At 38.8% G+C, this 11700-nt stretch overlaps 2 protein-coding genes across 2 annotated transcripts; both read right to left on the bottom strand.

The window, feature by feature from the left end:
* Positions 1-319: 319 nt before the first annotated feature.
* On the bottom strand, positions 320-2039 carry LOC117213893 (elongation of very long chain fatty acids protein 6-like). The gene is made up of 2 exons (XM_033459578.1): positions 1983-2039; positions 320-1103 (listed from the first exon to the last, which is right to left on the bottom strand). Exons 1-2 carry the CDS (start codon positions 2037-2039, stop codon positions 573-575), a joined length of 588 nt encoding a protein of 195 aa, XP_033315469.1. The 3' UTR covers positions 320-572.
* An 8280-nt stretch (positions 2040-10319) lies between these two features.
* LOC117213889 lies at positions 10320-10794 on the bottom strand. Its single transcript, XM_033459576.1, has 2 exons — positions 10771-10794; positions 10320-10709 (listed from the first exon to the last, which is right to left on the bottom strand). The coding sequence occupies exons 1-2, from the start codon at positions 10792-10794 to the stop codon at positions 10320-10322; spliced, it is 414 nt and encodes a 137-aa protein (XP_033315467.1).
* Between the last annotated feature and the right edge of the window lie 906 nt (positions 10795-11700).

The following is an 11700-nucleotide window of genomic DNA, read 5'->3' as shown; positions in this document are numbered from 1 at the left end:
AGATTTGCCGGCGAATCTGTGTTTAATATTTTTTTTACTGTTAGATGATTCAATATTAGATACGTTAATATTACCCGAATATTTACACATTACATTTTCAAATATTATATCGCTTCCGTTCTTGTTCCAGTAAGGTTTTGTCACGTTATCGGAAGAAGGAAACATTACAAATAAAAGAGACCAAAAAATTTCTTTGGAAATTGTTTCATAAGTAAACAGATTAGGGATATATGTGTTTCCAGGACGAGATTTATTAATTCATTCGTACTATAGTTAACGATAATATTGTTAAGATATTAAAAATTTATTTCTGATTTAGTGTGCGAGATTTACTTTAATTCTATTTCTCCATTTTCATTCATTCACAATCAATCTTTACAACTTTGCCTTCACAAAGGCTTGAGAGAACTATATTCATCAAATTATTTCTTGACGTCCATATCCATCACATGAGATTTTGATAAAGTTTTTCTTAAGATATGTCACTGAAAAGCATCCGTAAAAAAGATTTAAAAAATTTTTCACCTGCTCTACATAAACTTCAGCTTGTTATAACTTGCAGATCTATTAGGCTAATCCTTCTTTCCAATTTTTTTTATGTGTTTGTTAGATAAATAAGCCTGCTGGAAGAATCTGGCAAATAAAATGAAATAGCTGAGGTACATCAGCATAGCAAGTTTGATGTTCAAAGGCGTAACGTGACATTCAACTTGGGCACTGTGTACATAGTAGTAAGCTGATGCAGTTAAAATGCAACCCACAACCATTTGTGATAGCTGTAGCGTAGTAACAAACATGGCGACCCATTTTGGTATATTGAACCGCATTGCTTTCAGAGCATAATAGGAGTACATCCAGGCATGAACGAAAGAGTTTACCAAGCCAAACCACTTGCCATTTCCTGTGGCCTCTGCATAAGAGAACCAGGTATAGAGAAGGACTGTTACGTGATGGTACCAATGTAGAAAAATCAACGGTTGCTTTCGTAACACAATGAAGGCTGTGTCGCCAAATTCTACTAGCTTCGATAGGGCAAAGGTCCACGACCAAAAACCGAAAACTGGATCTTGAGTAAGATGGCTGGAAAGAATATAATTACATTTCTATTATGATATAATATTTTGGAAATATTGTTATATGTTATGAACATGATATATAAATTGAAGTTACATAGTGTGTTTCTTAATATCTGTCTGATGTTGTGTATTTTTCATATTACAAACAATTTACTTTTATGTTGAAAGTGGCTGAATTTATTTCAAGTATAGTACAATAATAACAAATGCAGTTATTTTTGTTATAATATCAAAAATAAAAATTTCCATTTATCCATATTTTATACATTTCTTTGAAGTTTCTCAATTTTCCAGAGCATCGAACAACATTTTGCAATAAAAGTTAACAAAAAGACGCGAATTTCCAGTATTAAAGAAAATTTACAGATAAAATTAAATTATAGATTAAAACTGTTTAGCTGAATTCCTTGCTTGTAGACAATTGCTACGTTTAAACTATCTTTCTAAACGTAATAATTTCCGGGATATTCCGTAAAATATGTTTTCAGTCTCAATTTTGCAGGATATTTTTGCTCCTTCGACATGGATTTTCCCGTGTAAAGATAATATGTGTCAAATATATTACGAATCCCCTGTTAGATACGTATGCTATCGCAAGGCGGATTGAGCATGTACAGATACTTTTAGCATAAAATCAAATTCTGTATGCATTTACATTTAAAAAGTTTCGGGCTAATATTATTAAAAAGAACAGTTTTTAAGGTAAATGAAGTTTTATTATCTATTATTCAACACACATCCCTTCCTTGTCATATTTTTCTGAATTGCTTCTACAGTATTGAGTTGATGTAATGACCCACCTGAGAGGCTCGAATTGCTTGACTGACTATTCCCTCTTATGTTTTTCCGGAGGAAAGCTTGGCGTGGGTGTGCCCTTTGAACGAAGAACGCGGATTCGTTGTTCACACTTTTCGTCAAGGAAGTGAGGGTAACCATCCGCGATGCCGATTGGTTATGAGCCATGCTAATGAAAAAGGATATGAGGTAGTCTCCCACCAACGTGGATCGGGGGGTGACTTCGTTCCTGGGGAAAACCAGTCCTTTTCGATAAACATGTGTTCGGTATTCCCACTCGGTGACTACACGCTTTCTCCGTGATTTCTAAGAGCCTAATAAACTCAAGGACTTTTCCGAAACCCGAAAATAAACTGAAAATACTTCTAGACAAACAGTTTGACTGGCAAACATGTGGAAACAATGAAGCCAAAGTTGACGGTTTATGGTGGGTCCTTGAGTTTATTGAGGGCCGCTGGCTGCCAGGTAGCGTCGGCTGGAGTACAGCTGTTCCATGCGACGTAACAGCGTGGGAAGCTAGTAGCGCTGTGTCGTCAGCAAATGTTGCTATTGTTATCTCTGTTGATGTTGGTAAATCGGCAGTGTAGATGGAGAACAGCAGGCGTCCGAGGATACTACCTCGGAGTATGCTAGATTCCATTGGGAACGTTGTGGAAGTGACGTCTAAGTATTTAACCATGAGTTGCCTATTGGTTAGGTAGGACTTTAAGATGGAGTAGTTGGTGTGTGGTAGGACTTTTTTAAGTTTGTATAGTAGTACTTTGTGTCATACTTTGTCGAATGCCTGTTGAATGTTTAGGAATATCGCTGAGCAATATTTTTTCTTTTCAAGGGATTGGTTGATAATGTGTGTTATGCGATGGATTTGCTCTACTGTTGAATGCTGTTTCCGAAAACCGAATTGATGATCTGGGAGTATTTTCAAATCCCCCAAGAGTGGAAGGAGTCTATTCGTTAGCATTTTCTCGAATAGTTTTGACAGGATAGGTAAAAGACTAATTGGGCGATAGGAGCAGAGTTTCATATATTGGTTTTCCGAGTTTAGGGATGAGAGTAATCAGTGAAATTTTCCAGGCCTTAGGAAAGTATTCAAGGCGAAGAATTGCGTTAAAAATCGATGTGACGAGTGCAATCCCTTTTATGAGAAGTTCATTGATTGCTCTATTGCCTATTAGGTCATGCCCCGCTGCTTTCTTGGGGTTTAGGCGACTGATTGATTCTATAATCTCTGCAGAAGTGAAGGGTTCAATAGGAGGAGACATTTAGAAGGGAGAGTGCAGGTGTTCAGTAATGTCTGCGGCAGCTTTGGAGGAATGGGGTTTAAATACTTTAGACAAGTATTTAGCAAACAGGTTGGCTTTACCTATAGGGCTACACGCCCATCCACCTTGCGGATAGCGGATTGATGGGATTATTTGCGGGGAGCGCGTGAGTTTCCTGGAAGCCCTCCATAGTGAGTAGTTGGAGTCAGCTGTGGGGGACAAATTGGCGAGATATTTATGAAAACAGTCGTTTTTATAATTTTTGATGATTGTGATTGGCTTTCTAGTTGCGTTGTTTAGTTTGCGTTTGTCATCCGGTGTTCTATGGGACTACCATACTCTTCTTAGTCTACGTTTTTCTGCTATTTTTTTAAATATGTAATGGGGATATTCACGTTTGCTGATAGAAGTCTTAGTAGGTGTGGAGGAGCGGATAGCGTTTATTATGCTCGTGTTTAAGTATTTCGTGACTGCTTCGATATCTTCATTAGTTTTTAGTGAAATAAGGGTTAAAGTTGAGTCATTAAAGACTTCTCTAAAGAGCTGCCAGTTGGTGAGTTGGTTATGAATAAAGCCATTATGTGTATTCTCGATACTTGTTGAACTGACTGTTGCTATCACGGGCGAATGGTCAGAAGAGAGATCAGCCGAGGAGTTGATTTGGACATATTTTGGCGAGATATTTTTAGTTATGAAGAAGTCAAGTAAGTCAGGTATTTTGTTAGTGTCAGTGGGCCAGTGTGTGGGTTCATATGTGGTGAAGTAGTTGAGATTGTTGGTGATTATGCTGTTTAAGAGATTTTTGCCTGTTACTGTGACCTCTGCCCCATTGGGTAAGTTTGGCATTATAGTCTCCTCCAGCTATGAATCTATTGCCCAGAGTGTCAAGAAAGTTATCAAAATCTTCTTTGGCGATGGAGTGTCTGGGAGGGCAGTATACTGCTGAAGTGGTGATTGTACCATGGTAGTCTTCTATTGCTACGTTTGTTGCTTGGAGGTAGTCTTTCTGGAATGATGGAAGTTCGTAGTGCTTAATGCTGGATTTGATAATGATTTCGGTGCCGCCGTGGTCCTTTCCGCTAGGATGTTGGGTATGGTAGAAGTTATAACCATTTATTTTCAGATAGTTTTTGTCGGTGAAGTGGGTTTCAGATACGAGCATTACGTCGACTTGCTGTTGCTTTAGGAAGAGTTCTAGTTCGAATTTGTATTGAGCTAGCCCCTTGGCATTCCAAAGAGCTATGCGTCTTGATTTTATTTTGCGTCGAGGCGTATTAATTTATCCATGGTGAGTGTTAATAGAGATTGCAAATTATTTATTTGTTCAGATTGTTTTTCTATTAACTTTTCAAGTCTAATGTCACGTTGATTCGGGATTATTTCACATTCCGCACGTAAGGTGAGAGATTCGTATTTCAATTATGATCGTTATTACAAAATTTATTAGAAACTGACAAAGTAACGATACAGAATGTTATAACAGAACAGAATAGAATGTCGAGTACTGACTTGGGAGGTTTTTTTATATCAAGGGGTTGGCTCCTGTGGAGGGGTTATCGTTGGATGCCGGTCACATAGGGATCCTGTTACTGCTTAGTTACTGTTTCGATGGCTAAGGTATGTGAGATATGATTATCCTATTGCTGAATTCCCGGGGCCACTGTGACACTAGAGACGTTGTCTGTGTTTTATGAATTGGAGACATTATTTTGAGAATGGTCTCTGTGGTTATTTGGATTATTTTGATTTCCTTGTACTGCTTGGGAGTAGTATAGGAGATTGAAGTAGTAGTGAATTTCGGAAGACTGGGTATTTGATTGGTTGTCTCTTTGGCTCTAAGCTTGGGATATTTATTTATACATAAGGTTTTGTAGGCTGAGCGGCCTTTGTAGTTAGCAGAATGGTCACCTTGACAGTGGATGCACTTCGTTGGGGTTTCCGGTGATTTAGTGCACTGGTCAGTGGGGTGTGTACCTGCACATTTAACGCAGCGGATTTATATGCAATCGCTTCCTCTGCAATGTTTGCATTTTTCAAAGCTTTTGTTCATGCAATAGCTCTAGTGTTTTGTTCTCGTGTTTTCGTTCTAGTTATCCTAGTTGAACAAGTTTTGAAGTGTCCGTGCCTGCCTGTTCAAATGGATCGAATAGAGCATTCTCTCTTCCTCCGAAGATGGTTGTATTTCATCTTCACTCAATATGTTGCGTCGTGCAACACTCTACCTGGACCCGGCCATACACCGCGGGCCAGACAGGCCCCAGATGTCCGCTCATTCTTACGGCGTACCCTCAATAACCTTAAGCACCCGTCATAAATCCCACTAATTTGCTTGCTAAGGTCCTTCAGACCCAACAAACATCTGTTTTCTGAATCATTTCTAAAGATTATTGTCTACCACGGCTTGACAAGGGAAAGTTGGGTTTTCCCACGTACGATGCTTCCTAATAACAACTTTCTATCGAGAGCAGCTAAGACCCTTCCTAGTCCACCAACCTTCGTTTAAACAATTAACAACAAATCCGATGGTCCCGTGCGCTAGACACACGCATCCTTAGCTTTCCTCCGCTACAGCATCGTCACCGAACATCACTGATTCTTCAACCTTCAAACATACAACATTCTTCGACCGGGTCTACACCCGAAGATCAGTCAGTCACTTATCTTATACATACGCACCAGCGTAACTATCTTCTTCACAAAGTTGTTGGAATAAACTGTCATTCACACCTTGTTACATCAGTGTCATATTCAATTAACCACCTCTATTATCCTAATCGAAATAGGGGATCGATCATTTCGTGGCGTCGATTATCTAATCGTGACGGGAATTTACGACTCCCGTTGGCGTGCTTCCTCGCGATCGCGTCTCTCCGCGATCGAAACACAATGTCATAGATCTGTTTTGCCGCTTTTTAATTTCTTGTTTCTGAATATTTGCTTGAAACTTTTTCACTTCAGGGAATGACTCATCTTCTTCTTTTAGCTGATGCATCTTCGTGTTTTCACTCTGTGAAAAAGTTCTCTTTCTATTACTATTTCTTGTTGTCATTGAACACTTTTCTGGCTGTATTGCATCTTCTCTTATAGAAAGATGATCCTGTAAATGTGTCTGTGAAGTACCCGCGATCTTCCTTGAAATTGTTTCGCTTAAAACACTTTTCTCATTTACTATGTTTTGTAGGGCTTTGTGTTATTTCTTCTTCTGAGCTACTTCTAGCACTTTTCCTTTTTTTAGATCGGTTTTCACGTTTCCTCTAAAAATGTAGGATATATTTAATTACGTTATAATAGAATTTATATGCATAATGTACATACATTAAGCGATTAGATTTCAACATATTAATTAACCGATATCAAGCATTATTAGGTACTATATATAAAGGTTAGTATTGATCAGTAACATGAGATTCGGGGTAAGATTAAAGATATTAAATTTCATCATAATATGATACAAACATTTACATTACTGTCATCGTCACGAATTAATGGCCTTCGTAATTTTGCAACAAGTGACATTGACTGTTGTTTTTTAATATTAATTGCAGCTTTCCTTCAACCCTCTCTTTTTGCTCGGCTCTTCAAAACTTTCGGCGTAGTTGAAGTTGAAGGGCCAGGTTGTGGTGTTTGAGCAAAGTATCTCCAAAATGGTCGTTAACAGATTTTTTAACACCCAAGCAACGTATATTCAATATATCTTTGGTAATTAGTGCTTTAATCCGATTCTTTGATGTAGTACCGATATTCCTACAACCGATAAATCTACAAATAAATTCTTTATAAGTGTAGTATCGTGGAAAGAAGGGCCTGTGGTGGCACTCGATAGTTAAATAGCACCACTCGACACTAACTAGTGTCGGACGACGAAGTGGTTAGCGCCTTAGGTTACGAACGTAGGAGTCCGATTTTTCTTCCACGGTACAAAAAATGAGGAAAAGAGCGGCCGTACCCAACAGCGACCTCTACAGCGCTGAGCACAGCTCAACGATACTACATAAGTATTTAATATATACATTAAACTATACTTTTTAATAATACATACCATAATTTAATATTGTGGTTGAAATTATGACATATGTAACAATTAATACAAACACTTAACTTAGAAGCATATGTAAATTATTTTTCAAAAAAAATATTTATATGAAACAATAATAAAAATAATGAAGTAACGTTGAGAATAAAATCTAGTTTAATTACAAATATATACACTGTTAACAATACCGTTCTTATCAATTTTATTAAATTTACAGTGAAGCTTACAATTACACTAATGTCAATGAATATTAACGTATATGTTTATTATTACACCAAATAAAAGTGAAAGTACTCTAATGAAAAATACAATATACTTTAATGGAAATAAAACAAGTAAATAGCGAAGCATTTATTAATATTATTATACAGTACTATATTATATTATTATAATATTTATTAATATTTCCTTACCTTTTACGTTTGCATAAGAACTACAGAATTGTAAATATCAACTTTTATAACAGAGATAAAACAAGTCACAGAAATTCGTGTCTTTCAATGGCAAAATGCGTTAAAGGAAGGGAAACGATAATCTCCGTTTCGCGTCACAAGCGGGACTGTGCCAGTTTTGCTCCTTGAAAGTACATGTAGCGGTACATGAGCTAGAGGACAATTCAAATTATGTTGTTTTTTTGCCTCGGAGTATCAATATCGTTAGGACATACATAATGTAGCAATAAATAAACTCCGGACAAAACTATGTTGCCGCTACGTGCAACTGTCGAACGAAGACGAATTTGAATTTTCCGATTCTCCTCCGACCAGTTTATACTGTACCAGTTTAAACGGACGCAATCGTAAAGAGTTATCGATCATGTAGTGGATCGTGTGAGGATCAATAATTTAGAGAATACGAGAAATTGCTGCTGCAACGCCTCAAATATATTTAGAATAAATAAAATAAATACGAATAAATATAAATACCGTCGAGAGACGCTCGTACAAATGTATTCGCGAAGCTAGGGTATGGTCGCTTGCGAAAAACTCGATAACTATGACTCGGATGACTCGGATAATAACTCGTAGATATTGATCGATAATTCGTAGGTACTCGGTATATACAAACTCGCGATCACGTCCATTTATTTATACTGGGGGAGGGGGGAGGTCGGAAAATTTGAATTCATCTTAGATCGACGATTGCCCATAACGGTGACTTTGTTTTGTCCGGAGTTTACCTATCGATATGTTTCGTGCGTCAAGGCGATGTCCGTGTTCCAGGGCACAACAACATGAGTCGCTCTCGATCCGCCACGTCCTATGACTCTACCGACTATCTACCGAGTATTGATCAGTTACTAACGAGTTATGAGCGAGCGGTTATACACTGTCTTAGCGAATCCGTTAATACGAGCGTCTTTGCGAACGTTATCTGTTCTTATTTATTTAATCATTTTAAAATATACTTGACGGTTTCTACAACGGGCAATCTCGTCTAATAAATCTCTCGATTAACCATCCTCTACATACAAGTCCCTTAATACATAACGACTTTTCAGTTCAATTGGGATCATTGCGTTTAACGCCATCTATTCGCCCGGGCGCGCCATTTTTCTCTAGAATATAAATTGTACCGCATGCTTGAAATTGCCAGCCATGTTGATATGGAAGAGGAGGCGAAAGTGGAGCATATTGTAGAAGGAATAGTAGATGAAGAAAACAATAAGTGTACTACATCCATTAAAGAATTGAGGAAGAGATTAATCATATACGAGGAACAGAATTATCGCAGAGCAAAATTGATTGTGAAGCTAGCCAAAATTGAAAGGAGCAGGAAGCCCAGTCAATCTGGAGATATGAAGAAGACGAGATGTTACAATTGCGGCGACGAAGAATATGAGTGTGCAGAGTGCCCGAATAGGTCGAGAGGACCCAAGTGCTTTAAGTGTAGAGAGTACGACGGACACATCGTATCGAAATGCGACAACCTGAGCGAGTCCCATAAAGTTGTTTCTAGCACGTGGCAATCGTTGCAGACGAAGCGTGGTAAAGATTTTAAGATCGGAAATTTCGAATTGAGCGCGCTAATAGATACCGGTAGCGAACTAACTTTAATGAGAGCGAATCAGTATGTGAAAATTGGTATCGGGTCCGGAAGAAATTGTACACTCGAAGAATTTTCGACGAATATTGTGATAGATGATGAGTCGTACGTTGTAACGATACATGAAGTTTCACATACCTTGATGCAACACTCGTTCATAATTGGCACATACTTCCTGAATACCGTCGAATTAAACATAAAGGACGGAAATGCTTCTATTCGTAAAGTAGAGAAAAAAGGTTGTAATAGACACCCGGAGGTGTTTAAAGTAGATACAGAAATGCGGCAAGACAAAGTCATTGATCAGTCTTAATCCGACTTTGCAAATCCGATCGTAGTTGAAAAAAGGAACGGATCTCTTCATGTTCCTATCGAGGAGAATAGTAGAGAATGTACGGCAGTTGTAGTTACCATGAGTCCTTATCTCGAGGACACCGTCGTCATGAAACAAAAATTTGTTAGATGAACCGGTTTTTTTGCGTGAAGAGGGAAAAATGCTATTACGCGTACCCAAAGAGATCCGCGTCTCTGGGTTATGTAGGACTCGGCAGGTGACATCGCCATACGCCCTAAAAACCCCTCGATCCTTTATTTGATTAGACACGGACAACCCCGGCATAGCCGATCAGCATTCATCAGGGTTGTCATTAACCGCGTCTCCGAATATTTAACGTTGCATGCTGGTACCGCTCCTCCTGTTCGCTGACCCCATAGCCATTTCCATTTCTCTTCTGTAATTTATTATCGATTTGCAGAACGCTTTGAGCTTTGTCCAGTATTCGTCCTTGGTAACCACGGTGTCCACCAAGTTGTCCACACTTATCCTGAGACCCAGGAAATTCTCGAGTTCGATCGTTATGTTCATTAGGTCCATTTAGGACACACGAACGGGACGTGTTCTGCATCGTCGTTCGGGTCACCACAATCCCTACACTTAGTGTCGACCCCCTTACCGATCCTCTTTCTGTAGCTGTTGAAGATACCATGCCCCATTAACATTTGCATCGTGAAGTAATCGATGTCTCTCCTTTTCTTGGCGAATATAGACGCATTACCTATCAACTTCCTAGTAAAGTTGTCCTCTTTGTAATTGCCCTATTCCGCTTGTCACTCCATTAGGGCTTTCTTCCTTATGTCATCCAGTTCTTCTTTTAACATGATGTATCTATCGATCACTTCACCTTCAACAGCTAAGCTCTTATAAATCTTCATTCTCTCGTATGATTCTTTCAACATCCTAGCTTTAATGTTGATCGGTATGTTGCCGGTCAATACACAAAGCACCGCATGAGATACAGTGCGGTAGGCTGTAAATGTAATGCACAGGGCAGTACGTTGGGTCCTCTTTATAATCTTCCTGTTCTTCTCATAGTTCATTGCATCAGCCCACACAGGCGCACCATATGTCACGATGGGTTCCCAAACATTGTAATAGAGCCTGCGCGCCAAGCCAGGCGGACCATTGATATTCGGCAGAATTCTTAGGAAACTAAAGTCCTTCAAACAGACAAACAGTCTTTGTCCCAACTACGGGAAGATAGGGGAAACCTATTGTTACGCCATACGGCTTACCATAGGTCATATTCTTAACTGTCGATCGCGCCACTATAATGTTGCAGACGGATCGTCGCGTCTGCCCGGCAAACAAACATTGTAGTGGCAAGCGCGTGGTTCATTAAGCAGGGCGACTTCCAGAAACGTCGAATCGTGGCCGTTATTTTACCTCGCGTAAAAGAATGTGGCGTGATCCGAACGTAGTGGGGGTCGCCTTCCAGAAAAAACGAAAAAAAATCGAAAGGCGTTCAGAACTTTTCGAGAAGTCAAACCGTCAACACATCTGATACGTCGCGCTTTACTTATCAATCAAAACGCAGTTACATTTTTTTTGTTCCTTTTATATCTTTCTAGTTAATAAGTTTTTGAAATAAACATTAATTTATTTGTGTTAATTCTGTGGAATTTCATTGAACTACCCTTATTATCATAATCGAAATAAGGGGATCGATCAGTTCGTGGCGTCGATTATTTAATCGTAACGGGAACTTACAACTCTCGTTGACGTGCTATCTCGCGATCGCGTCTCTCCGCGAACGGTCGAAACGCCTATTTTTTAACGAACGACGTCTCCCACTAGAGACTTTCTCTCGAGAGCGGCTAGCATCCTTTTCTAACCACCGATATACAAATTGACCAATTAGCAGCAATGCCAATTTCCCTTACTTTCTGAACGAAGGTTGTCCTCGACGAATCCGATTTTTCCTCTGCAATATTTTTAAAGCTACACATTTCGAATTTTCCAATTATGCCGAAACAATTGCGTGAACCACTCTATATATTCCATACAATAAACTATTTTTTGCGTTTTAAAGTAGTTGAATATTTTATTAAAATACTCTGAGCAATTCTCAGGTTTCTGTGAAAACAAGATAACCCAAATGTAGTTGTGTTTCCTTCAGAATTATGCAGATTTTATTTGAAATATGTGAGG

The sequence above is a fragment of the Bombus bifarius genome, unplaced genomic scaffold, assembly GCF_011952205.1.
Source record: "Bombus bifarius isolate JDL3187 unplaced genomic scaffold, Bbif_JDL3187 scf7180000009144, whole genome shotgun sequence".
NCBI lineage: Eukaryota > Metazoa > Arthropoda > Insecta > Hymenoptera > Apidae > Bombus > Bombus bifarius.
The sequence above is the reverse complement of the archived record's forward strand: the minus strand, read 5'-3'. Positions and strand labels throughout refer to the sequence as shown.

Excerpts from the sequence above, each read along its gene's own strand:
- LOC117213889 (XM_033459576.1), bottom strand. The coding sequence starts at position 10,794 with ATGACCTATGGTAAGCCGTATGGC. Across the intron at positions 10,710-10,770 it reads CCTATGGTAAGCCGTATGGC|GACTTTAGTTTCCTAAGAAT; the intron begins GTAACAATAGGT and ends GTCTGTTTGAAG.
- LOC117213893 (XM_033459578.1), bottom strand. The coding sequence starts at position 2,039 with ATGGCTCATAACCAATCGGCATCGCGGATGGTTACCCTCACTTCCTTG. Across the intron at positions 1,104-1,982 it reads TCACTTCCTTGACGAAAAGT|AAATGTAATTATATTCTTTC; the intron begins GTGAACAACGAA and ends ATATCATAATAG.